Here is a 26,982-nt window from a genome sequence, read left to right as displayed (position 1 = left end):
CAGACATAAAGGTCTGGTTTACAGTTTCTGGRGTGGAGAATACATCATGCAGTGCAATATTTCTGATGTTACTTTTTTTTTTTTTTTCACATGAGTGAAACCAGCCTTGTTTCCTTTCTCCTGGGATCGTAATTCTTGAAATCAAAACTGCATTTTCTACTAATGTGTAATCCTTACTGCCACATCCATTCAGTATACACCAGGCTGCTTAYTGCCTTGGGCTCCTGATATTGCAGAATCATTGCTGTATTATTCTTTACCTTGAATATCCCAAGGCAGCAAACAAAATCCAGGACTTCATTTTCTATTACTCAGAAGATCCTAGAGGAAGCTGCACAGCAGCAGCCCTGCAATTTTCCGCTGTCTCCAGACTCTGCTTCCCTAGCTCTGCAGCCTGGAGTCAATGCGGCATTTGCTATAACGGGCAGTGACTTTTTGAGATCAGGCAGTGCACTGTAGGCTGTACCACTCTCTAAATAATTCTCTGCAGTAAAATGCASGGCTCCAAACAGGAAAATGCCTTTGCAGTTTTTTACCTGCAGAAACACAGAGTAAATTGGCTCACAAGTGCACGTGAGGTGCTGGAGTGCTCTGTTTTGATTTCCCATCTGTGTTCTACGTCCTCACGTATTCTGGGCTAACCCATCTGCAGCAAGATAGCAGGGAGGGAGCTGGCAGATAACTCAACCCTCAAAATGGAGGAGGGGAAGAATATTCCTGATTAATTCTCTCACAGCAGAGATGGACTAAAGCAAATGACATTTTGAATGAGATGGTTGGGTTTGTATGCTGGGAGTGCCTCTTGTTTCTCCTCCCAAGTCTTGACCCATAGCTGTAGACACTTGCTTAAAACCTCAGCAGCTTGGGGCTGATGCCCAGCAGTGAAGGATGCAGGAGTTGTGTGGACATCAAACTGATTCGTTTCTATGGAAACGGTAGATTTYGCCATGTTTTAGGGAAGTAGGAGGGGAATTATCCCCCTGGGCCTGGTTCTGGCTCTCAGATTGGATTGGTTGCTGCAYGGCAATTGTAGAGCAACAGCCCATGAAGGGATTATCTATCATTCAGTGATCACAATTAGGGAGAGAAGCACGTGGCTCCAATCTGCTCCCATTGCRGGATTCCCAGGGTCACAGCCTTCCCTGGCACTTAAAAACAAAGAGTTTAACCTTGGTTGCCCATGGCACCAAAGGAGGGCTGYGTTACAGTGCAGGCAGCTGCACCCAGACTCCTCAGTTGGGATGACTGAAGAAATGAACTGTGCTTGTACCTTACCACACCTTTTAGGCAAGAGCTGAAAACTATTCATGGTGTCTGCAAGGTCTGGAGGAAGCTGAGATCTTTCAGGCAGGCTTCAAGTGATGCGTGCTGATGAAATTATTGTATGTCCAATTTGTTGTACTTTTCTCAGAAAGTCCCAGCACTTGAAGTGCTGACTGGGGGTGATGATTTTTGAGACATTTTTTCAGGWATGAAAGTTAATCTCTTGAAACCACAGAAGGAATCAAAGCATGAATATAAACCTTGAATAGATTCAAATAAGAAGAGTTTTTACTAAACCCCATATATTCCTAATGGTCTGTAGAGCTGAGTCTCTTCAAATGGACTGGTGTCCTTATGCAAGATCCTAGTGCTGGTCCTTCAGGAGTTAAACCTGTGTATTTCAGGCTCTTGGGTCCTAAAGGCACTTGCCTATCCAAGCTCTAACATTGACTGAGAGGGAGAGCTTGGATTTCCACATAGAAAGAAGGCACACCATGGAAAACTGACAGAAAGGGTAGTGCTTGAGTGTGGGTTTTTTTTCCCAAGATATTCCCTTGTTTGCTACAAATGTAGAACAGGAGCTGTATAACTGTCTCTAACGTGGAGAAATTCTGTTTGCTCAGCTTCTGTCTCCCCTTACTGTATATAGGGACTTCCTATATTCCATGTTATGTAAACTGAGTTAGGGATGAAGGGCAGCTTTTAGCAGAAATTCTTGCTTTATGCTTTGTAGTGCAGCCAGTGAGTCAATTGGATGGGATAATCCTGGTTATGGATTTGCAGGGGTACATCAGAAGAATGCAGCAATATCATTGCCTTACTTTCAGGTCATCTAAAAATATATATATAGACCTTGAAAGTCAGGCTGGATCCTGCTGTAACGTCTACCAAGCATAAAGCTGGGGTGTGCTGGCTTCKTTGGAATTACTGTAGACATACAGCAGTAGAAATGCCTGGGGCAAACTCTTGGCTATGCCAGTTTAGTCTGCAGGATGGCAGGCCCCAGGCCTTTGACTGAAAGTGGTAGAATGCTTGTGAGTTCCTTGGAAGTCTCTTGCCCTGTGCAAGCAGGGCAGCCACCAAGGCTCTGTAGTTGTGCATTTGATTAACAGGTGTATAGCGGCTCCAGCACAACCATGACTTGGCATGATTGTTAGAGCTGTCTTCCAGATTTTGATGTATCCTGAAGCTAGTGGAGTGTGAAACCTAAAARTCAGCCCAAAGGATTCAAATGAAAATAAACAATAGCAAAACTTATCTTATCCTACTGCTTCCAGCAACCTGCATAGAGGCATGTGCGGGAGAGAGGGGCTGGGATGCAGAGAAAGGAGATGTGGAAAGAGTGAATGAAAGAGGCACCAATTGCCAYGGATGGCTCCTGGGAACCAGTCTGTGCAGTCAGAGATAAGCCAGAAAAGCCGAATTTAGTGCACTTGGGGAGGGGTGGRGGAGAGAGCTGTTTCCAAGTGAGTTCGTGTAAAAATTGCTGTGTGCTTTCCTTCTGGTTTTAGCAATGTTAAGGAAGGTGCTGCAGGCAGAAGTCTGAACACATTCACTGCAGTTGAAGTATCAGTGATGTGAGAGAACATTGCCCAGTGTCCCCCTTCTCATTGTTTGARCCCCCTCAGCCCACACTTGGCTCATCAAACATGTTCTGAGTGGGAAAAAACCCACGTTTTTGATTAATGCTTTCAATGTTCAAGACATGTGGGTTCTCTCAGACACAAGAGCACATGAACATGACAATACCTTCCAGTAACAAAAATCTTTGTCCTGTTCTGTAGGAAAGATCTGGACACCACCAAAAATTACCCAGACAACAGTACTGGACACTGTCATCTCTATGTATGTAGGTCAGTGGCCAGATAAGCTAATGATAAAATGGCTGAGATGGAAGCTTGAAATTCAACTTCTGTCCCTCCATGGCTCATCATTTACCCCAAATGTCAGTGAAACAAACCTCACCATTATGCCTGTCCACGAGGAACTGGATTTGACTCGCCAAACTCACTGTGTAGGCTTTCAAACAGCCAGGCATGCAGCTTTCTATGGAGGTGGATTCTCTTGGAGGGGGCAGTTTCCTGAAAGGTTTCTTGTCTTTTTAGCAGAGCTTATGGTGTGGGGTCATTGTGGTTTTTGAAATGTTGTGTTTTGCAAGAAATGTAGATTTCTGATGTGGTTTTATTGAGTTTATGTGTTAACTCTATAAATACACTRTATTTTGCTTATTTTGAATGACGTGAGAGCGTAGTGTGGGAAAAAGATGCAGAAGAGCTCCATAACAGAGCTCATCCTGGTCAGTGGTAAACGGGGCATAGGAAACACAGCAAAGTTGGTTCTTATGAGAATCGTGTCAGTTCTGGAGCAGGATGTGATGTGAACATGTAATACAACCTATTGCTGCACTTATTTATTACACTGAATTAGCATAGATGCTGTCCTTTTGTGTTTGAAGATCTTAGTGCCTCGGTCTGCCCAAAACCTCAGACAGAACATCCCTCATTTGCTGGGCCCTGTGCTGCCATTGGGTGCACAAAGGAATAGAACAACTCAAGGTAGATTGAGAGAATGGGCCAACTTCACAAGTTACTTTCTGGTTTATCTTCTCTGACTCACGTTTGCAAATTATCCAGCATTATGTTACAAATACGTATTCCTTACACTGGCACTTGTGTTTTACCATGCTTAGGCTTCACCTGTGAATTTTCTAGGACGATCTCTGGGGACTCACCTTAAGCACAGCAAACTCCTGCATTTAAGAGGCTGCTTAACCTTTTTACGTACTGACTTGGGGAGCTTTGCTGGGGAAAAGTGGCCAGGTATTGGAGAGGCTTTTTGAGGGCCACAACTGTTTAACAAAGCAATTGTAAGTGTTCCAAGCCAGTACAATAGTGTTAACCTCCCTCTGTACTATTGTCAATGGGATCTCAAGGTACAAGGCAGCGGGAAGCCGTCTCTTTAATTTTTTTGTTTCTCCTAACATGTATATTATGATGACACTCATGAACTATTGCCTGTCTTTATTTTTCACAATTGTTTTCTTGAATAATGAATCATTGTGTACAATAATATTGCCAGTATACTGGAAAATTGTGTACTTACAATAGATCTTTATTTCYATATGTATCCATTGTGTGACCAGTACCAATTGCATCCTGAGAAGTTACAGTATAGAGAATGCTTATGGAATCCCTCTTGTTCACTGTGGGTCAGGACTAGGCACACTTGTGCTSTGGAGATTGGCTRWWAAYWWTAMRCMWSMKSWKGYKTAWWRTTWWYYWAARGKKSYWAMYYTWAWKGRAAAAAATMATGGCTTAACTAGGAACAAGACTTACCAKATGATTATGAGTATGACTGGTGTCTGAGTTTTCATGATGCATCGTGAAAAAAATATGACAGCTAAGGGCAGAGAAAAACAGAATAGCAGGTTGATGGGTTTGTTCATAATGCACCTGTTTTTAATGCTTGCTGTTCCTTTTGGCCTGTCTGGCTTTCCTTTTTTTTTTTTTTTTTTTTTGTTAAAAAGTACTTTGGCTCAGGCAAGAAGAGAGCTCACAGAGCCAACCAAGTTAGCAGGAAAGTCTGCGTCTGCAGTGCAGCCTTCTTGGCAACCTGCTGGGTGGCAGAGGAAAGAACAAATTTGTCCTTGTTCTTGCCCCACACCTCAGTTGTGGAATTGTTTATGAATATACTTAACATGTCACTGAAAGGAGCAGACCAGAAAGGTGCTCCAAGGGCAGCTGCTGCRTGAGACTTCTTCCTTCTGGAAGAACCAGATGATGTCTGTTGTAAAGGAACACCAGGAATTAGTGGCCAAGAAGTACAAAGCTCCTCCTGTTTCTGAGATGTTTATTTTAGGAGTCACTATAATYAATAGTAAATACTTTTAGTGGGTTGTTAATGTGCCCCATAGATGTCAGTCTGTGTGTTAAGGATTCATTTCAATGTACTGAAGTGAGAGCATGTTTGAAAACATAAGTGCTGTGCTGTGAGATGAAGTGCTGCTCAGAGAAATGTAAGCTGTCCACAGAATGCAGCTTGTATGAAGATGTCAATGTTGCTGATCAGTACAAAGATAAGAAGAATGGTATGTCACAGGTACCAATATCCCTAGATTGGCTTGGGATTCTTGTAAAGCACTGTGCCATCATGAGCAACGGAGGAACTCTAGATCTGGATGTGTGAGAATGATGAATGATCAATTATAAGTCTTGACAGATGAAAATGGTTTGAAGCTTAAGCAGGAGCAGGTCTGAACTGTGTAACCAGACAGTAAAATCCATAGGGACAGAACTGTATTTCTTGTGGTATATTCACACAGTGCTTTRTGCAGTGCATTTCTGATTGAATTGCTGTCCCCAGGCACCATCAGAACACAGGAAATTACAAATACTCGAATTAAAATACAAACAGCCGTGTGAAATTATGGAGRCTGTGTGAATTTTAATTTTCTGAAACTAACATAATCCAAACTGGGGATTAGTTGCATCCCTTAATACCCTATTTGTCTATAGATGTTTAATAAGAAATCAAATTGAAATTAAATGATCAGATGCTGGTGTTCCCTTCTGTTCTTTGTAACTACTTTTATGTCTTCATAAACTGCTGTTTTAGCTTTTTATTTGAGGCTTTACCTTCTCTAGTGCATTCTAACTCAAGAATCTCAAAGGGCTGGTGAACAGTTGACTGCAAGGATGCTGTGTTGTTTTGTCTAGACTAGGCCTAGATTTGTATTTCAGAGCCCTCTGCTTTCCAAGCCTTCCAGCTTCTCTGGAGGCAGGGAAAGCAAACATTTGGTTTGTCTTGATGTAGGGCAAGAGATGGTACCATGTACTCTGTTCCAGCTGGACTGCTGAGGAGTTCTGTTGCAACTTCAGTGAAGACTAAAATCATGCATGAAAAAGTTCTGACTCAAAAATCCTTTCAGAAATACAGATGACTGTTGGATGGAGAAGGTGCAAAACTTAAATTTTGTGGAGAGAGGGAGTAAGTGGTGCTCTTATTTGCAGTGGAAGGGTATCTATGGAGAAGAATTTGCAGTCTGAGCTGACATGTGGGGATGCCATTAGTATGTTCCTGCCCTTCCCTGTTAGGAAGCTGTGGTTATCACTTCTGAAATCATGGCTGCAGGGTCATGGAGAGGTTTGTAAGTGCCAGATTGCTGGAATGAAGCAGCACTGTAAATGTTACAGGAATCTCGAAGCCTTAGAGCACAAACCTAAAGCAGTGAGCTGACACTTCTGGCAAAGCATGAAGGGATAGAYTGGCTCATGCARTCACTTGTCTTGTACTTATCAGGATTGAGAGCATTTATTCCAGCAAAGCTGGTGGACCAGGCACAACATGCCCCTAACCATCACTGAGATGCTCTAAGACTTGCTCCTCCTCCAGGKATCTCAGTGTTTCATTTAACAGGGAAACATCAGATCGAGCGTTTGACCAGAGTAAACAAGTATAGTTTTGGTGTAGCAAAGCGTGTGTGTGGACACAAATGTGCCCCTACTGCAGCAAACTAACTCATCTAAGTACCTTTTAATGGAGACAGTCACATTTCCTTCAATGTAAGCAACAGTGAATAAACACAAAAAATATGTCTGAAARTTCCAATGTGTGCCTCTTCAGGTAATCCTAACCTTTCCCTATGGATATCTGTCCTGTTTTTTTTGGTTGCATCTGTCTTTGCTTTCCTTTCCATACAACGTAAGTTGAATTATATGAGCAGTTTGTCAGTCTCCTTTGTTTTATGAATAGTCTGGGCTAAGTGTCTTTGGTCAATGATGCTTTTAACTTCTAATTCTCTGTAATGTGCAAGTCATTAAATGAACTCTAAAACTTTTTTTGTAGATCAAACGTGGGKTTTTTGTCACTAATAGCCACTAATAACCTTCTTTTTTTGTGGGATTCCAATCTACCTAATGCCTGAARGCTTTTTGTATATAGTGTCTGGCTTTAATTAAAAACTCCAAACAAACAAACCAACAAAACAATTAAGGAAACCCCAATTCCCAGTGCCCTGATTATAAATGTATTGTTGCATGACATCAAGATTGCTTTAATGTGTTTCCAAGGTGTTTGGATTTTGTTTCACTTTTGCTCCACAGTAACTGCTAGCTTCGTTCCCATCCCTTCARTATTTTTTATTATTGTATTACTGATGCAGCTTTGAGCCCAAATCTGCAATCTCATGCAGCTTTGCATACGAAAATAAAAATAAGACTGGAAGGAATGATGTGATTGGGCTTGCCCCAAGGAAGCTAGTCAAGAATGTGTGTAAGCACTTCAAAACTGAGCAATGCAAAATATAACAATAAATGCTTTTCCAGGTCACTTCTCTGCCTGAACTCTTTCAGTCTGAGATCTGTTAGGATTTGTATCCTTGGTTCTTGTTGTCTTGGTTCATAAGAGGACATCTATAACTGAGCAGACCAAGAATTTACCTACCTCAGTATCCCCTCTCTGACAGTTGTTAATGAAAGATGAATGCAAAATACATAGAAACACATCTCCCAATAAGTGATGTTGTGGGAAATGTAGTTGATCTGAGCCTAGTTTTCCAASTCTGATAAAATGCTTGGAATTGCATTGATAAAACTGATACCTCAATATATTGATTCAGAATTTTGAGTCAGTMGCTAAGAAAGCTACAAGCAAATTAGGTGTTTTTATTCCCTGAATACAGCTCTGTCTTTTTTTAGCTGCTATTTTGTGTGTTTTCTAGATGAAGCCTACCCTGAAGAAATGRCACAGTGTTGTATTCCTGGTTTAAAGCACAGAAAATCAAATGTTGTCATGCACTTTTGTGTGTTACAAAGCAACAAAGTAAGCATTTCAAATTCTTAAGATAAAAAGTGAAAGAGAAAAACATGGGGTTGGTGCCCTCAGCCTGAGTAACATATTTCAGGCACAGTTGTGTATAGTGATGTATGTMATGAGCTCTGATGTCATGCTGGAGGCTGCCTTGTCTCAGCACTCGAAGCCTTATAACATTTTACCTCTAAGCACTTATTCCATCTTTCTTTTTCCTCCCCYAGCCTTGCTACCATACATCTCCCTTGCTGGAAATGAGTAAGCCAGTTTAATCTCTTTGCTCTTGCCTGCCTAGGTCACCTGACACTTGATGGTTTTTACCTGGTGTGTTGCTCACCTGATTCCAACTTGGTGTTGTCACTTTGAGCAGCTCTTTTTGGAGCAATAGCTGTGTGTGTGTGTAGCTCTTCCTTCAGGCTCTGAAGTGAACTCAGACTGTGCAGGGCATGTTGTCAGTGCCACATGTGCTCTSTGGTTGTGGTTTATTTGCAGCAGCAGTTTGTGCCCCTTGCAAGAGGGCAGGCAGGGCTCTGTACTCCGCCTGCTCCTCGGCACCCAGCCAGCTCCCTGCAGAATTTACTAATCCCTGCTTTTTAGTTTCTATGATTTGAAAGGCTTAGCTGGAGCAGGAGGAGGAAGGAGTTTTTCCAGTGGATTGTAGAGAGAGGAAGTGAAGAAGAATAGGAAATAACATGGATACAATGGGGTGATACTGCATCAGTTGTAAGTTTTTTTAATAAAGCTTTTTGACTGTTAACTCCTGATAGGAGTCAAGTGTAGAGAAGACTTGGAAGTTGAACTGCATATACCTCCCAGTGGTTTGTAGGTAAGAACACACATTCATTTTCTCATATTAGGGATCAGATTTGCATGTATTTTCAGTCAGAACTAGAGCAGCACTCTTACCAAGAACAAGCCAAGATTGTTGGTTTAGGTAACAAAATTTGGCGTATGATTTGTTGTCTTGTCCTCTAGAAGGCTTGGTGGTTTTTCCTTGGGATAGCCTGGGAGCTACTTGAGTTAACACAATATATTGAATCTTCTTTAAATAATGCTGGAACCCACTGTCATGGGTTTTCTATCTACCTTTGTCTTGAGATTTTTTTTTCTTAATAGCTGTGATAAGCACAGAGAAAAATTGGAATTTTAACCAAAGCAGAGAGATTCAGGAAAACATAATCCAGCAGGAATAGGATCTTGTTTCCTATTGATTTCATGCTTATAAATGCAAGTGTCCCTTTTTCTCCAGTAAAGCAGGATTTGATACTGCAAGATGGAAACCAATAACAAGAGGACTGTCTTGGTGTGCTGGAAAGGGAATCTGTAGTAATAGGATTCCTTTTTCTAAGGTRCTATTTCAAAATAAGTCAGTGGAGCTCAAATGGATTTGTTATGCTGAAAACTGATGTAAGGATAGGACTTTTCTATGTATTGGCCACAGACATCTATAGGAATGGWGCTGAGACAGCAGAAAACTGTTAGAATGATGCAGTGCCTCAAAGATTCCAGGGTTAATCCCACTGGAATGGAAAAACTAGAACTGTATTATTTGAAAAACAAATGAAAGGCAATCCCCAGTTAACTCTTTATGTTTCTGAAAACTCTAAAATAATGAGAATGTGTTTCAGTCTAATTTTAACTGGTAGAGTTGTACCAGAGGTTGCATTACTCCTGGCTTAGTAATTAAGAGATGATATCTTTATTTGAGGTGTTAGAGGATATAGGGTGCYTCCTTACACTCATTTCACTTGAACCTACTTTCCAGTTTTTGATATTACCAAATTATTCTGATGTCCCCACAGATGGAGAATTACTTTTATAGCTGAGGAAAGGGAAATATAGAGAAGCAGAGTAACTTGCATAGGGGTTACRTAGGAAATGAGTGGCCAAACCAGGAGCTGAGACAGGGCTGCTCAAGGCCATGTCTCGTGTGTTAAAAGAGAAACGAATTTCTCATCTTCATGGACYTAGTCAGTATTAAGTTCATGCAGGGCTAAGAGGAAGGCCTCAAAGTGGAGAGCAYTGGATTTCTCATTCAGCAGAGTCTGTAGTTACTCCTGAATTAGCAAAATTATTCCTTGCCACAGCCATGAGGGGAAGGAGGATTGTCTGCCAAAACCCCRGCAGTGTAGGCAGGGATTCTTTTAACAGAGAAAACTATATTCATGCTGTAGGGAACATATTTTGAAGTGATGCTTCTCCCAGTAGGCAAGGAAGCAATTGATTATATTTTCAGAACTGCTCAGTGGTTCTTGAAGAGCCACAAGAACAGCCAAATGCTGGGAAACTGGGCCACACACTAGCAAGGTCATCAGMAGATGCAGTGAGCATGCCTGGCTTTGGATTGAGGAAAAGGAAAAGCATAGGAAAACTGGTGGGTTGTAGGCTGCTAAGTCAGCATTTGGAGAAGGTTAATGAGAGGCTGCTTTGAAGTATGCAAAAATTCAGGATTCTTGTGACTGCAGAAGGAAACTGCTGCTTTTGCTTTGGCAATACTATTATCTTGAGTAGTTGTAGCCAGGAGAGACCTTGGCTTGAGAGAAGCTTTTGGCTGCTGGTTATTTTCTCAGTTGTATCACATGATGTTTGCATGCTGGGACAGTGTGGTGTCTTCTCAAGCCCCAAGTGCAGGGTGTGAGTGAATTTGTGTAATTGTTTTTGTCAAAAGGAGGCACGCTAGTTTTTGGGCTCCGCTTCAACTTCTCTTTACTTTCTGATGAAAGAGATTTTTTTTTCCAAAGTACGGACAGCTGTATTAAATGGGCTTGTTAGTTAACTTGGAACTTCAGCTGGAGGAGCTGTACTATCACACACATGATCAGAGAGACTGCTGTGAGTATAAACTGCTGCAAAACAAGCTCTTGCCCTTCTCAAAGAGAAGCACTTTGTGTTTAGTGCCTTAAACTTTTTTGTGCTTATGGCTGGGATTCCCTCTCAGAATCCATATCTGCTTACAGAAGCAGAAAAGCTGTGAAAAGGGAAGGAAACAATCACTCACTCATCCAAAACTTCCTGTTTCATTTCAGGGACTTTCTGCCACGTGGATCTGGCATCGTAACCAGACGTCCCCTGGTCCTGCAGCTGGTAAACGCCAGCACAGGTATGTGAGCTCCCTTCCCCATGTATCCAGCTAGATTGCTGGTCTTATTTGATCAGTGGCACTGCTCACTGGAGAAAAGAAATACGAATTTTCCCTAGGAAAAACTGTTGTGTTATACTTCAGGACATGATGCTTTCRTCACACTTTTGAGTGTTTCTCTGATTTTGGTGACTGTTTCTGAATCTCTGCTTCTATTTAAATAGAATATGGCGAGTTCCTGCACTGCAAAGGAAAGAAATTCACYGATTTTGAGGAGGTCCGTTTGGAGATTGAGGCTGAAACAGATCGTGTTACTGGCTCCAACAAAGGGATTTCCCCTGTGCCCATCAATCTCCGAGTCTACTCTCCCCATGGTGAGTCCTAATGCAGTGGGATGAACTCTTCTGGCTCTCTAGTCCATTTTGAACTGAAAACAAAGTACTGTCATCTCTTCCCTTTCAGTGTAGYATGTGTGGAAGGACTTTGAGTTGTTCTGATCAGTGTGAAAACAAGCGATTTAAAGGGATGAGTGATGAGATCATTGACGATCACAGTAGTAACAACTAGCAACTAGTTCTTACTGAGCAGTAACAAGAAGGGAATAGAAAGCTTTGTGTGCTTTTGTGTGTACATCTCTTATCCCTGTGACATATTGGAGTCAATCTAACTGCAGATGGTACTTAAAGACCAGAACATTAACAAACCCTTGTGCTAACTCCTGTCTCCTGTGTCTAGTCCTGAACCTGACCTTGGTGGATCTGCCGGGTATGACAAAAGTCCCTGTAGGGGATCAGCCCCCTGACATYGAGTTCCAGATCCGAGACATGCTCATGCAGTTTGTCACCAAAGAGAATTGCCTCATCCTGGCAGTATCCCCAGCCAACTCTGATTTGGCCAATTCTGATGCCCTGAAGATCGCAAAGGAGGTGGATCCTCAAGGTAAGTGTCTCTTAATTTAGCCTGGCATTACTAGACAGTGGCCTGATTTTCATTTAGTTGTGATTAGTTCAGTAGATRTGGGCTCCTGTCTGTTGTCTTGGGATGTATCTTCACCAACAAACATTCTTCTGAGAGATTTTAGACAGTGTTAACAGTTGCTGTAGTAGAAATTACTCCCATTTTCTTCATTTGTCTAGGCCCCATTTTGGGAGAATTGAAGAAGATTCTTCAATTCAAGATTAAAGAAAATCCAGTTTCTTTTCTTTAATCATTTGCATTTGCCTAGAGAGAGCTAGGAAAATATGAACTAAAATCCTTTTCTGCTGTGGCATAACTTTTGCATTCAGCAGGATACAGCTGAGAACTGAGCTTKATTTTTGTTTGTTTTGCTCCTGTGGCCTCTTGTACATTATGGGAACTGTAATCTTTAAGAGCCCTTGAGTAGCCAGGTTGGGCAAYCTGTAAGATCTGTGAACAGAGGAAAATATTACTTGATCAAACAAACTTGATATTACTCATGTATATTTGTGGTTTTTTTTCTATAGGCCAACGTACCATTGGGGTCATCACTAAGCTGGATCTTATGGATGAAGGAACTGATGCACGAGATGTATTAGAAAACAAATTGCTTCCCCTCCGTAGGGGTATGTTTCCTCATGCTTTATCCATGATCTCCTTCCTCTGTTTTCCCTGTGTGAAAGAGATTAAATAATTTGGGGCTGTGACACTTGCTGTGGCCACAGCAAAAGTATCTGTGCTAAGGACTCTTAACAGGAGATTCTGAAGTAATAAGACTGGAGTGTGCTTTGTGTTTGGGGAACARTAAAAATAAGCTAATTCTCTGTTCCATACACATTTTTGTCCTGCATACCAAAATATCAGAACCTGGGCCATTCAAGGAAATTCTAATTTTAAACTCTTCTAATTGCCCCTCATAATGTGTTACCACTAGAATCCCCCTTTTGAAATGCTGCTGGCTRAGTAACTTCCTTCTCAGTCTGACTCTCATTTACATCATTGCAACCATCTGATCTCTAACSCCACTCTCACAGGTTACATCGGTGTGGTCAACAGAAGTCAGAAGGACATAGATGGCAAGAAGGACATTCAGGCAGCTCTGGCTGCAGAGAGGAAATTCTTTCTCTCCCACCCAGCYTACAGGCACATGGCTGATCGCATGGGAACCCCCTACCTTCAGAAAGTCCTGAACCAGGTACTGTCCAGCCAAGAACTGCTGCCCATGGTGTCACTGGCTGTCAAACACACCAAGGCCAATAACAGAGCTTGCACACCAAAGGCAGAGCACTGATTTATCCTTTCACTTTCATAATCAGTAGTTGGTTTGTGGTATATACACTGTCAGAATGGAAGGTCTTTCTGGTTAAGTTAAAGGATACTGTCTAAGTTCTAGTCATCTCTGTACCTAACAGTATTTATGTGATACTGATAGTCATTTCCCATCTTTTGAGGCTGTCTTATCTCTGTTTTTATACAGTAGCAATTTACTGTTGCTTTCTTCTCTGCTTCCTTGAAATGCTCTCTTCAGAGTCTCTTTCCTTTTTCTCCTTATTTAAATATTCATCTTTAAACCAGAATTTCCCACAGCTGTGCTTTGTGGAAACCCTCTTACTGGAGCCTTGTTAGTGGTTCTGTCTCATTCCACCTTGCCTTTTTTTTTTTTTTTTTTTAAAAAAAAAAAAAAAAAAAAAGGGCTGTACCACCACATTAGGTGTCAGTGTTGTGCTAATCTGAAGGCAAAATAGCCTTTTTACCCTTGTGTAAATAGCAAATGCTAATACTTGCATGTGAAGTTTATTGTTGGGTTTGAGTCAGCAGGTTTCTGTGGAGGGTAGTTTTGCACCAGACTACAAGGTAAATTGAAGGTCAGGAGTAAAAGGGGGCAATAGGCAGGAGCTGGAGAGGGAGAATACCTTCAGTTAATAACCAGTATCTATCYTGGGACAGACATTCTGTTAGGATCACACAGAAGAATTGAACAYAGAGAGAAGCCTTCATCTTTATTTTGTAGTGTGGAGGCAACAAACTCTTCCCAGTAACTACCTCGAGGTTTATTGTCATCTTAACCCTTCTTCTTGTGCAGCAATTGACCAACCACATCCGTGACACGCTGCCAGGGCTGCGGAACAAGCTCCAGAGCCAGCTCCTCTCCATTGAGAAGGAGGTGGAGGAGTACAAGAACTTTCGCCCTGATGACCCCGCTCGCAAGACCAAAGCTCTGCTTCAGTAAGTGGCCTCAGTGTCCCTCCTTGGAAAGGATTGCTTGGCCATGAGTGCTACATCATGCTCTTGATTTTCTTTCAGGATGGTCCAGCAGTTTGCTGTGGACTTTGAGAAACGCATCGAAGGCTCTGGAGACCAAATTGACACCTATGAGCTGTCAGGAGGAGCTCGGATCAACCGCATCTTCCATGAGCGTTTCCCTTTYGAATTGGTGAAGGTACTGCTTCCCCATGCTGCTGAGATACACTTCTTGTTGCCTGTTGTCTGTTACTACTCCTGTCTGTCTCCTTACTCCTCTTCCTATCTTTCATCATCTTTCTGTTCAGCTGCTTTATTTCATGGTTTTTCCTTTAAAACCTTTTTTCATTTCTTTGTCTTCTTTTTGGAACCTTCCTGTAGTGCTGACCTTTCCCTGTGTCCTTGTTCTTGTGACAGAACTTAACTTTCTCTGAGCTAAATGACAATTCTTCTTCGGCTTAATTCCTAAATGCTAAATTAAGCATGCAAAATCACTTTAACACAATCAATGGTAAATCAATGACTGAATGCCCTCAAAGATATGTCAAAGCTACTATGACTGAATTTCATATAGAAGAAAGGGTGCTGAAACTTGTACTTCTTTGATCCTGAACATAAGACTAGTTCTAAAATTGGCCTGATAGATACCTAAGAAGCTGGAAAAAGAATCGTAGGTATACCTGGGATTATTTCTGTCAGTCCTCTATAAATGGGCCTAGARGTGGGAACGGTGTAGAAAACTGTTCTCTTGTCTTAACAGTGGAAGAGGGTTTTTATTGATAGGTAGATAGATTGATTTTCTTGGATGGTGAGGTCCACTAACCTGATCAGGGGGGTACTGAAAATAATTTTTTAATGTCAGTTGGAACAAACTTGAAGCCAGATCTTTCTGCTTCAGTATTTTTTGCATTCTGCTTCCTTTTTATTTCACATTTGAATAAGATGAGGCCTTTCTAGTGAAATAAATAGCCTGCCTTGTGTTAGATTTACAATTCACACAAAATATATTATCTATGTGTGGTGTTCACTGAARAAGCAGTTGCCAAGATCTCATGCTAAATGTTGTGAAGCAAACTAATTTGCTTAGCAAACCCATATAACACTTCAGTCCTTGTGTTTTATCTTAAAGAAGCTCCTTGAGAGCATCTGAGGCATCTGTGAATGTAGGCCCTTAGCTGTTCATGTGTGTCCAGGGTGTCCTGCTTTGGCCACAGCAGTTTTATGGCTGGGACTCTATGTCCAACACTTGGACTGATATCTCACATGTTACATGATAGTGCTGGCATGGGACTTCTTCTCTGCAAAGTCTGCTGCTGTGTCCTGCTGTGCCAATCAGYGTCAGAAAGTTTCTGATGGAATTCTCCCTTGGTGCAGATGGAGTTTGACGAGAAGGAGCTGCGGCGGGAGATCAGCTACGCCATCAAGAACATCCACGGTATCAGGCACGTATCACACACTAGGCAGAGCTCTGGCTGAAAAGCCTTGTAAATACTTCTAGACCTTCCAGATGGAGTTGAAGACTTCAGAGGTACGGTAGGTCAGCCAAAGGGAGGGATAACCTCTGGCTTGACTCTGGGAGTAGGGACAATCATCCAAGTCACTTTGCTTTCTTTTCCCATGTGACAGTCACAGAAGCCTAAAAGGTAAAAGCCTGGGTGACTTGACATCTTTTCTATCATTCTTGGGCCTTTACATATGGAAGGGAAGAGGGGTACAGGCCCATACTACCCCTTTGTTTAGTTAAAACTAAAACGTTGATTTTCACACTAACCAGCAGTTAGAAACAAGTGCTGGTACAGTTGGTACAGAGCCTCCCCTCCSCTAGAGATCTGAGGGAACACTGGTGTGCCCATCACCAGGGTCTCACTGGCCCCACCTAGTTAGAAAACAGGTTTGTGTTCCCCTCAGTGAAGGTGAGTTGTCAGAAAGTTCAGCCCTGAGACCCTGAGTTGTGCTCTTCCTGGACGATGCCTGTTAGAGCCCTTCCTGCACACAGGGATGTGAACGAACACTGACCTAGATTTGTTTTCATTCCTTTCTCTTGCTCAGTCACCAGCTGAGCTTGATAAAGGGTATCAAATGTGCCAGTTTCCTAACCATTAAGAAGCTCTTCCAGAGCAGGCCTCATCTCCTGCACAACTCAGAGGTCAAATACACTCTGGAGGGGTCATCCCCTGCCACCCTGAGGCTGAGGTGAAATGGTGACCTGGCCATGGCTGTCCAGCTAAGATACATTTTGCCCTCAGCACCTCCTTCCTGGGAAGTGCCAAGCATGTCTCACTTTTCATGGACTCCAGTCAGGGCTTGTCCAGGGTACGTGACACTTCCCAGCCCAAATGTCCCGGGTTTTGGTGATGGTGGAGCCTGCTCCAAGATGTGTGTGTAACGCTGTGAAATTCTCATTGCCCCTTCTCCCCCTCCTGCCTTGTCTTGTCCCCACCCTGGGTGTTTAGAACCGGTCTCTTCACACCCGACATGGCCTTTGAGACCATTGTGAAAAAGCAGGTGAAGAAGATTAAAGAACCTTGCCTGAAATGCGTGGACATGGTCATTTCGGAGTTAATCAATACTGTTAGACAGTGCACCAAGAAGGTAACCAGAGGCAGCATGGAGTTGGCACCTTCCACCCGCTCGCTGGCTGCGGCGCAGCATCGTGACCTGGGCAGGGACTTGCCTGCAGCCACACTTGGTGTTTTCACCACCTCCTCAGCATGACTAGACCTGAGCAGAGCCAGCCTGGAGCGATCCAGCCAGCAAGCCAAACAGGAAGGAAGCACTGTGGGATGTGGGCTGTAGTCCTGCTCCCTAAATCTGTTAGAGCTGAGGTGTGTTGGACATGTTCTGGCCACCCCTTTGTCTTTAGCATGACTCCTGGTTCCTTTGAAAACCAAGCATATTTCTCTATGACTACATTTGTCTTTAAATTCATTATCTGGGTGTATTTTCCAAGCCAGAAACTGGGATTTAAATATTGTGCTCTCTGTTCTTGTTGAAGTGAGAGGGTTAATCCCAGAGTAGCCCTTTGGGGATGTATGGGGCTGAAATTTAGAGTTACAGCACTTACAGTGGTGGGCTGTGTCTCAAGGAAGTGTTCCTGTGGTGTTTGGCTTGGTTTCTGGCTGGTTTGGTCCATATCCTGATCTGGAATAGCAGCACATGGCTGAGAAGAAGCAAGTTAGAAATGTTCATCAGCCTCTGGGGTCCATCTGCTCTCTCTCTCAAGAGCTTTGCCCTTTGGGATCCATACAGGWATTTATTGGGGTCAGGGGAGGGAATCTGCCTTTTTTCTGTCCTTTGGATGTGGCAGCTTTTGTTTTTGAGTTTGGGGTTAAAAGAGATCAAGATAAGATGATTTGTGCCATTCTTCTCAGCCATGACTTGCTGCTTCAGGCAGGGCTGGGTGCTGGTGAAAAGGCACCTCAGTTAGGATTAGGTGGGCACTGGAGACTGGAATTGCCTCTGGCTGTTCAGGTGCAGGTAAATGGGCACTGCAGGAGGTGTCCACAGAGTCTGACCCCCTCTYTGCAAGGGTGGGGACAGGTGGCCAAGTGGTGACACTTGCTATCCCTTGCACAAATGCCTGGTCCTTAGGGCCAAGAGCCTCTGCAGAAGGGCTCAGGCATGCAGACACATGCTTTGCCCCCCAGGACAGACTGGGAGAGCAAAGTGGATGCAGTGAGAAGTTGCTCAGGTTTCTAGAGTGCTGGAGGAGCTTCCTTTTTCTGTCCTGCTGTCCTCTCTTGGGGTGTGTGACTGTGGGAAGCACCCAGAAAATTGCCATTAGAGCCTGTCGACAGGTAAGCACAGGCCCTCGGGCTGCCAAGTATCCAGAGTCACCTGCTAACTGGATCAGAAGGGCCCTCCTTTTTCATGCCCTCTGAAGCTTCTTTTGATTTGTTCTCCATCCATCAGTTGCTGTTCAAAACCTCCCACGGATTCTTTCTCATTGCATTCTTTCCTTCATTTTCTATTTCTTATTTCGTTTTTTTTTTAWTTTTYYTTYCYYYTTTTTACTGACAATTTTAGAATAAACCATCTGTTCTGAAGGCAGCAGTTCCTCAAGTGATCAGGTGGTGGGTGCAGCAGGGTGGGAAATACAGGAGGAGAAGAGACCACATGGATGGAGGGGAGATGTCACAGATTCAGGAATAAAGGATTCCATTTCAACTTAGATCCTACTSCTAAGGTGTTCATGGTTGACTTCTGTTCTAGTTGCTCTGTGTGTGCTCTAGTAGCCATGGTTACAGTTTTGTACTGAAGAAACAGAATAATGTCATTCAGGGGATACTCAGGTACTGTAAGGTAGTAATTAAAAAATAAAATAAATAGATTTCCCCCAAAGTCTGGTGGGGGAAATAGCAAAACTTGATKCACTGGGCAACTGGCTTAGTAGGAAACCTCTGCTGAGTCAGAGGATGTGAACTGGAAATGCTCTTGCTTTGCTSTAAAGGGGCATTTGTGTGCACCTTAAGAGAGACCTTTGGGTGAATCCAAATYCTGTAACATATTCCAACTCTTTGCTGCTTAAAAGGCAGAGTGGTTGTACATCCCATAATATGTGTTGAAGAGTGTTTTAATATTGGTGTTGCTTGGGGACTTGCAGGTGTGAAAGATGAGGTGAAGGGGAAAATACCTGATTTCCATGAAGCGGTGGTTATTTATAGCYATCTCAGCATGTTGTTAGCTGCAGGCACCCCAGGTGTGGTTAKAAACTGCAGCTTTTGAAAGGCAAGATCCCCTTCCCGTGCCAAGGGGATGTTATTCCCTGAAAGCACTGGCAAAGCAGTAATGGCCCATGGTAAGACAAGTGACACAGATCGTGTAATAAAGAGTGTCCTGGTAGAAACTCWGAAGTGTTAAAAGAAGTGTAGAAAAACTTTGGGTGCAGTAGTCTTGGATTGATTTTGGCTATATTTGAATAACTTCAGTTTCTGTGGACTTTCTTTCTGAGTGGAGCCATTGAGAACACAGACCAACCACATAGTATCAGTGGAAAGTAATAGCTCCTTATAAATCACAGCAGGCCTGTGTTGGGGTATGATGCTGCAGGTATAATGAATACTTTGTATAGCTGTGGATGTCCTGTAGCACCTTTATATTTTCCTAAATAGTGGGTACATCTGTTCTTAATGAGGAAGCTGATATTGCAGGGAAGGTGTGTGAGATGGAATATATTCTGTAAGTGGAGTGGTTTGTCCAGATCCTTGAAACTGAGAGATATCAGTTCTACTGAAACAAAATGCAAGTGACAGACCTCTGCAGGGTCTTAGCCTGGTGCCTGTTCAGCCTATTCCAGGCTTCCTGCAGCTGGAATGAGGAAAACTTGAAGGGGCAATAACTGTGGTGGGAAGGAAAGGTAAAGAAGGTAAAGAGATAAAGAGAAATGAGAAATGATGAACCTCTAGGAAGAGGAGCAGTGGCTCACTGCAAGAAGCTTTGTCTTGAAATCCAAAGAAGCTTTCCTTCAGGAAGTGATCACTTGATCCCTGGGGGCTCCATCCATTCATCTTGCTCTTGACAGCTCACCATTTCACTGGCCCAGCTGCTCCTTCCTCATTCCCCCTTTGACACTTCCATTTGCCTGTAGACTCTCCTGATACTTGGCAGTGCACAGGCCCCATAGCAATGCTCACCTGGTTCAGTAAACTAATGGAATGAACCAAAAATCTCACTTCTCATTTTGCCTTGTGTTTTCTCTCTTCTCCCTTCTCCTTCCTCCTTTCTTCCTCCTTCCTGCTCTTCTCTGCTTTGCTTTCTTCTTCCTCGTTGCTTCCTCCCACCCTTCCCCTGCCATGCAGAACGGGTCTCTTCACGCCTGACCTCGCTTTTGAAGCCATAGTGAAAAAGCAGGTGCAGAAGTTGAAGGAGCCAAGTCTGAAGTGTGTGGATATGGTAGTGAGTGAGCTCACATCCACCATCAGAAAGTGTAGCGAAAAGGTAAAGAAACAAAACATCAAAGAAAGGTCAATGCCCACCCCCTTCCCACACACTTCCATGCTGTTTGTCCACGCACACACACACCCACCAGGAACTCCAGCAAATCTAGAGAGAGAAAATGGATATAAAGATGCATCTAAAGGAGAGCAGCAACCTTGCAGGTACARGAGCAGTTTAAAGGCAGGCCAAGGGAAGTGGGTGGCAAGTGATGGGCTCGTTAGCTGAGCAGTGAGCTGGGACCCAGTGGGTTACTCTGGCATAACCTTTTCCTGTGTCTGGCTCAGTGTGGATCCAGCCCTTTGTAAGACCAGTTTGCTGTGCCATTGCCTGCACATTTGGAACTTCTTAGTTTTTGTTTTTGGGACTCCCTTAAATCCATGTACCCTAGAAAAAGATATAAAGCCAGAAAAAGACCTCCCATCCCCACAGCATGAGTGGTCTGCAGTGCATATTGAGCAGTAGAATTCACRAAACAGCAGTTGATTATAAGTTTGAGGTGCAACATGTTCTGCAAGAGATATTCAGAGTTCCAAAAGGCTTTGAGGAAAGCTTTTCCAGGCATTACACCCTCTGCATCATTCTCCTGCTGATCTCTCACTCCATGGACTRTGCTCAGTGGGAAGTAGTGCGATGCTTTTCCTTGCCTGCTGTGAACCACTGGAGGTGAAGCCTGAGGGCAGCAGTAGGTGGAGAGTGACAGGGAAGCTATCGAATACTTCTTGGAGGTTGGGGCAGGAGTGGCTTTGATTCCCAGGCTGGTTCCCTCCAGGAGAGGGCACCACATGCCTCCTTAAAAAAAAAGGCAGATGTGGCAATTGGTGTTTAAACTTACCAGTAAGGGGCCAGAAACGTGGCACAACGGAAGTGTGTTCTGGAAACTGAGTTGGAAAGGACTGTTTCRTGGGCTATTTTAGGACTTGGAAATTGTGGTTTCCTTCTTCCAGGGTTGCAGGCATATTCACCAGTATTGGTGAGCCCTAAATTGGGAAGGAAGATAAGAATTTATACGAGTTCAGAGTGAGGGCAAAAGATGAGTTAATAAGGTCTGTCTCACYTAGGAATGCAGAGCTCATTGCCACCTCTGTAAGGACACATCTTTGACATGCCCCAAGCTCTGCCCAGTCTATTTCTTGAGGAGTCCTGGTGTTGCCAGATTGTGAGGGCTGATGTGTGAAGCAGAGTAACTCCTTTCCAGCCTGTTTCTAATGTGGATTTTTTATTTTGATGGGTGTGATTGCTTGCACTGTGTTCTGTATCTGGCTGGTTTGCTCTGGGTGGGGAGAGAGAAGGATGATGATGAAAACCCCAAGGGTGTTGTATTCCACTTTGTCCACTGAAAGTCATTAGAGTGGCTGGATACCCACTTGCTCTGTGGATTTTTAATCCATTATGTGATGGAGGACTCTGTAAGGATATTCCAAGGTGTTGCAACCTGGGTAGTCCTGTAAGGAAGGCAATAGTGACAATGTAGGAGACTAAGGACTGTGGTTAATGCCAGAGAGGCCAGGGAGGGGGATGTTAGAGATGTAAAATAACTGCCTGAATGAAAACATATAGCAATGGTACTGGAAGATAAAAGGAAGACTTCAGCAATGCTTAAAGTCAAATGTCTGCATGTAGTGAGAAGGTTAATCTTGCCTGTACCTCCCTCTGAAAGAGTAGAAAGAAAGAAAAGGCCACTTAARGATTGCAGCTGGACTGAGATGGGTTCTGATGGCATAAGGTAGTAGCAGCACAGGGACATTAGTTAATTTGCAATATTTATTTTGCATGTTATAGCTCTTAACTGCTTGACATGGACAAGAGCATGTGCTATTAGGGGAAGCATCTGGAAAAGGCTACTTTAGGACTGATGCTAATTGTAAGGTAATACCCAGCCTGCCGTGTTGTGGACTGATGCTGCCTTTCAGATGACAAAAACCTTTAAACTCACCAGAAGTCCTGCAAGGCTTCTGAAAAGGAAGGCTGCTTGGGCTAACACCTCTTGAATTAGCTTAACAGTCCTGTAGCCTTGGTTTGTTGCTGTCCTGAACTGTTGTGTGTAACTGTTTATGTTCTCTCACAATTATTTCATTTCACCCCAGAYGGTGAAGAAATCATTGTACGTGCAGTCGATAAAGCTGTGTAGATTGATTATGAGACTGTCAAAGAACACAGAAGGTGGCAAACCCATCTGTGTTCACAGAAGTACAGTTTTCCTGTATGAAAAGTTCACTGTTTCTTGACTATCAGACAAAGCTGAGGGCTGAAGAGGACAGCAATTAATAGCTGTCCTGTGACTGGCCTGATTCTGAACTTCTTGCTGTTGATAGTAGCTCCAAAAGCAACAGAAAGCTGCTGTAAGCATTCAAGCCCTTACATTTAGGAGGATAATATTCTAGCTAGTGTTTTTCCAAAAGCAGGAACCTTCTGTGCCAGACTGCACTGCAGCATCTCACAAGTGCAGGAAGGTCTTGCAAGTCAGCAGCCTTTCAGCTGAAGGTTGATCTCTGGTGTGCTGGCAAGGACTCCTAGAATCTGCAAAGAGGGGAACTAAGGAACATTGGGACAAATTGGTTTCCAAAGAGGGCTGTAAGCTTGTATTTTGATTAAACAGGAAAATGATGCTAAAAGAGGATCGAAGCCCCACTTAGCTGGGACACGATCCCAGGCTGACAGACTTTACCCCTCGAAGGGTCGCCTGCTCTCCTGTCTTTCAGAGTCATGGCATTTCTGGGTGCTGTTTGTCCTGCTGGTGATAACTCCTTGCCCCTCTATACCCCRTTGCATGTTCCTTGGTGGTGTGACATCCTGTGGCTTGTTTATCCTCTTTYCTTGCCCACCCTTGCTGCTCCTGTGCATGCTTGGGGTCAGAAGCTCCTGCATGGGGACCAATGCTGCCAATTTCTTTTTGCACATGAATGTTGCTGGACGACCTGGGTTCTGAATAAACCACTACTTGTTTTGCACTTTGTGTGCATTTGAACTGGTTGGGACTGGGATGGTGGGGGGAGGTTTGATGTGGTTTTTGTTTGACTGTGTTTGTTGTTTGTCTTTTTTTTTAATTTGAAGCAAAGAAGCTGAGACTTGCTTAAAGGTTTTCCAACTTCCTGTTTTTCTGTTTGACATAACTTGCCCATCTATCCTTTGCCAACCCCCCAAAGGAAACAGGAAGCTTTTCCCTGTCTGTCTCTGAAGCAACCAGCTGCCTGAACCAAAAGATCATGGAGAACACCCAGTTTGTGCTTTCAAGATGAGGTGGTACTGGGGAACACTAATTCCACTTGTTTTTTCCTGCCTCTGTGGCCTTCAAAAACAAACCACACGTTTAAAAATAGTGTCAAATCTAGCCCAAATTCTCGTTCTATGCCATTGCAACTTGCTTGACTGGAAGGGGGCTCAAAGGATTTGAAAGGCAGATGTTAGGAATATTGATTGGTTAATGTGGGTTCTAGCTTCCAATAGTAATGCTGCACATTTTGAGGCTGTCCCTTGTAGCATGTTATAATTATGTATACAAAACAAAAGGGCAAACCAGTTTAAGAAGAAGCTCTCATAAACTGGAAGAACAAAGCAAATGCAGTGCAGTTCATGGACAGATGAGATTTTGTATTTTTTMTATATCCCCTTGAGTGGCTATAGAAGGCTGATAGTGGGAAATACTGTTTGACATCACAGTCAAATTGGAGGTAATATTAAAAAAATGGGGGMAATAGTTTCACAGGTGATACGCAAAGTAGGGGAGAAAGGGCTGGATTCTGGATCTAGATAATTAATTGCATTTGACTGTACTGGGCTCAACCTGAGATGCCGAAATTGCTGCTGTAGGAATCACTAGAGATTTATGAATCTAGGTAATAAGGCAGGTGCTGTGTGAAACCTAGAGGACTTTAGAGGTGCTGATTCTAGAAGTGTAAGTCTGGTATTGTCTCTGTAGATAATCTTCCTTTGAACCACAGCTAAGCGAGACAAGTAAAGTTCTTCCGCTTCTCAGTGTGGGCAGAAAAGGATTCACTCTTCAGTAATGGGGCAAAAAAATGTGGTGTCGGTGCAATGTGAACATAGATCTCAGCTATGTAATCCTGCCCCAGCACACTGAACAGGTAGAAGCAGCAGCATTCCCAGAGCACAGTGTTTCTTGGAGGCATGAACCCTTGAGCTGGTCAGATCCTCTGTCTCTGCTTGCAGATGTTGGAGAGATACAGATGCTTTTGCTTCGTGCCTCAGCGAATAGGGACTGAAATTCACTTCCTGTAGGACTTTGCAGGTTGTAACAACAGGCCATTCACCTGTTGAGCCTATTTACAGTGATATGCTGAACATCTAAAGAAACTACTCATTTTATTGGGAAAAACACAACAAGCAAGAAGCAGTACACTTATATCKGGGGTTTGCCAAAAGCCTCATGACAGGGAGAAAGTGGTGAGTTTGGAGCAGGTTTCTGGTGTGGCAGAAAGGTTGCTGCAAGAATGAAAAGGGCTTTTCTCTAAAGCCCAAAGCAAGCAGAAAATAACTTCACCCCCAACAGACCTCCAGGAACTTGGAAAAATCTGTCTGCAAGTCCAGCTTTCTAGAACTTCCCTTAAGAATATCTGGTAGCAGGATGTATGTGTGCATGTGTACATGTGGGGGGCTGCAGCCCCCTTTTTACCTCCCTTTCCCATGTGCACGTGTTTCCTCTCTCCTGCAGCTCAGCCAGTACCCTCATCTGCGTGAGGAGATGGAGAGGATCGTCACCACCCACATCCGTGAGAGGGAAGGCAGGACCAAGGATCAGGTGTGATCAGAGGGAGCTTGGGTGGGGGGCACCTTTTGAAGGTGTCTAGGTCAGAGGGGCCTGAGCCAAGGGGTGTCTGGCTGCAGAGGGGATCAGATGAACAATGTACARGGCTCTGTGTGCCCCTGTTAGCAGTGTCAGTCACTAACCTCTCSCTCTGTGTCTCTCTTTGGCAGGTCATGCTTCTAATAGACATTGAGCTGGCTTACATGAACACAAACCATGAGGATTTCATTGGCTTTGCCAAGTAAGCACCCACCTCCTACTGCCTTCTCYGCTCCACATGTGTTTCCTGTGGCTCTGTCCTGTATCTGCTCCAGTAAATGGGGTGCAGATGCTGTGGTCCCAAGAATAGTTCAGCTCTCAGTATTGCTTGCTTTTTTTCAGTGGCTGTGGATTGCAAGGTTGGGGAGGAGAATAGGGATGCATGGCAGGGGGTGTTACAGTATTAGGTTTGTGTCAGAACAAAAAAAACGCATTAGCTATGAAGGATACCACTCAAATGTGGTTCATGTGGGAATGAGAAGATGAGTAGCCCACAGATGGCAAAAGGTTGGGTTATTAAGGCTTGGAAGTCAGTGGTGGGGGGCCCTAACTCACTGTAGCAGCTATCCAAGAAGAGCAGGATTCAGGTGACCAAGAAGAGCCTGAGAAGTTTCRAATGTCTCTGCTGTTGTTTGCAGTGCTCAGCAGAGGAGCAGCCAGATGAGCAAGAAGAAGGCAGCTGGCAATCAGGTAGGCCAAGTTCCATCTCCTTCGCTGCTGCAAGGAGAACATGTTTGCATCCTGGAAGCTCCCAGGTGGACAAGTGCTGGGCTGGATGCAGCAGTGCTCCAAGTTGTTTTTTTGTGTTGCCCTTTTTTTTTTCTTCCTAACTTGTCAAACTGTTTATAACTGGAGGTTAGTGGTTTAGGCTCCCTGCAGTCAGGAAGAACTGAGTATCTGGCAGCAATGGAAGGAAGGAGCTGTGGAGGGAAATGGCATCTTGATAATCAAAATCTGGTCTTGCTTTTCTGCTAGAAATCCCTATGAATGTTGTGTAAATTCCAGTTTGTTCAGCTCCTTCACTAACTGTGCCAACTCTCCTGCCAAGGTGAGGGGTACAGAACACTAAGTCTGAACTGTTAGAGAATTGTCCTTACTACTTGGCTTTCTCATCAGTGGTATCTACTTTCTGAAAAGAGATTTCAAGAGAGTTCATGGACTCTCTTTCTGAAAAACTTGATTGGAAATATAGAAACCTCTGTACAGGGAGATGGAGGGCAATGATAGCCATGGTTGCAGTGGGTAGGTATGAGAACACACCCAAGGGAGAAAACAGCAGTGGAGGGGAGGACTTCCCTTAATCCTCCAGGGATGGTAAGGAGTATACATAGAATTAAAGAGACTAATGACACGTTGTCCCAGATTTGCTGGGGACATGGCAAGACTATTTAGGCTAGAAGATCTTGGGAATAAAGCCTTACAAACAGTTTCATAGAAAATGGAAGCAAATGCTTTTCTTAGTCTTTTAAAAAGACATTCACTCCAGACATCCATCYTCTTCATAATAAAATGTTTGGCCACCTTTCCCTGCACATGACACTGCAGACTGTTTCAGTACTGTTGGCAGGCAGGTGTTGTCAGCAGGTTGGGCTGGCCAGCCATCCATTTCTGAGCAGCTGKAGGGAATCCCATCCTCTGCAGTCCCTTACAGTAGAGCTGAGTGTAGAAGAAGTGCAAAGGGCAGATTCTGGATCTACCTGTAAAGCGCTTTGGCTTTCCTGTTAGCGGATTTATTTTGGGATGGGGGTTTTGTTAACACCTGGGGTAAAAGATTTGGTACCAACCTCCAATTTATTTTATTTTATTTTTGAGCCTCTCTTCTCCTGCTCCAGCTTTCCTAGTAACAATCTCTCCTCTCTTTGCTCCTCTCCTGCTCTCTGCTCTGCTGCTGTTGCTA

At 43.6% G+C, this 26,982-nt stretch overlaps 1 protein-coding gene across 14 annotated transcripts in view; it reads left to right on the top strand.

The window, feature by feature from the left end:
- The window catches only part of DNM1 (dynamin 1), a 64,619-nt gene that overhangs the window by 12,479 nt on the left and 25,158 nt on the right, over nucleotides 1-26,982 (top strand). For 10 of the 14 annotated variants that reach the window (XM_057374675.1, XM_057374680.1, XM_057374679.1 and 7 more), the window contains exons 2-13: nucleotides 11,097-11,170; nucleotides 11,374-11,523; nucleotides 11,885-12,088; nucleotides 12,634-12,732; nucleotides 13,141-13,301; nucleotides 14,190-14,332; nucleotides 14,411-14,546; nucleotides 15,722-15,789; nucleotides 16,801-16,939; nucleotides 24,954-25,040; nucleotides 25,217-25,287; nucleotides 25,724-25,775. In XM_057374675.1, coding sequence (XP_057230658.1) covers nucleotides 11,097-11,170; nucleotides 11,374-11,523; nucleotides 11,885-12,088; nucleotides 12,634-12,732; nucleotides 13,141-13,301; nucleotides 14,190-14,332; nucleotides 14,411-14,546; nucleotides 15,722-15,789; nucleotides 16,801-16,939; nucleotides 24,954-25,040; nucleotides 25,217-25,287; nucleotides 25,724-25,775 — 1,384 coding nt within the window. Of the gene's footprint in view, nucleotides 1-11,096; nucleotides 11,171-11,373; nucleotides 11,524-11,884; nucleotides 12,089-12,633; nucleotides 12,733-13,140; nucleotides 13,302-14,189; nucleotides 14,333-14,410; nucleotides 14,547-15,721; nucleotides 15,790-16,800; nucleotides 16,940-20,145; nucleotides 20,285-24,953; nucleotides 25,041-25,216; nucleotides 25,288-25,723; nucleotides 25,776-26,982 lie in introns of all 14 variants that reach the window. The other 4 variants (XM_057374676.1, XM_057374677.1, XM_057374671.1 and 1 more) reach the window with 1 other exon arrangement.

Source organism: Malurus melanocephalus, unplaced genomic scaffold (genome assembly GCF_030028575.1).
Source record: "Malurus melanocephalus ecotype Western Australia unplaced genomic scaffold, MMel_1.1 scaffold_230, whole genome shotgun sequence".
In the NCBI taxonomy this organism is placed as follows: domain Eukaryota; kingdom Metazoa; phylum Chordata; class Aves; order Passeriformes; family Maluridae; genus Malurus; species Malurus melanocephalus.
This window is presented reverse-complemented; position numbering and strand designations above follow the sequence as displayed.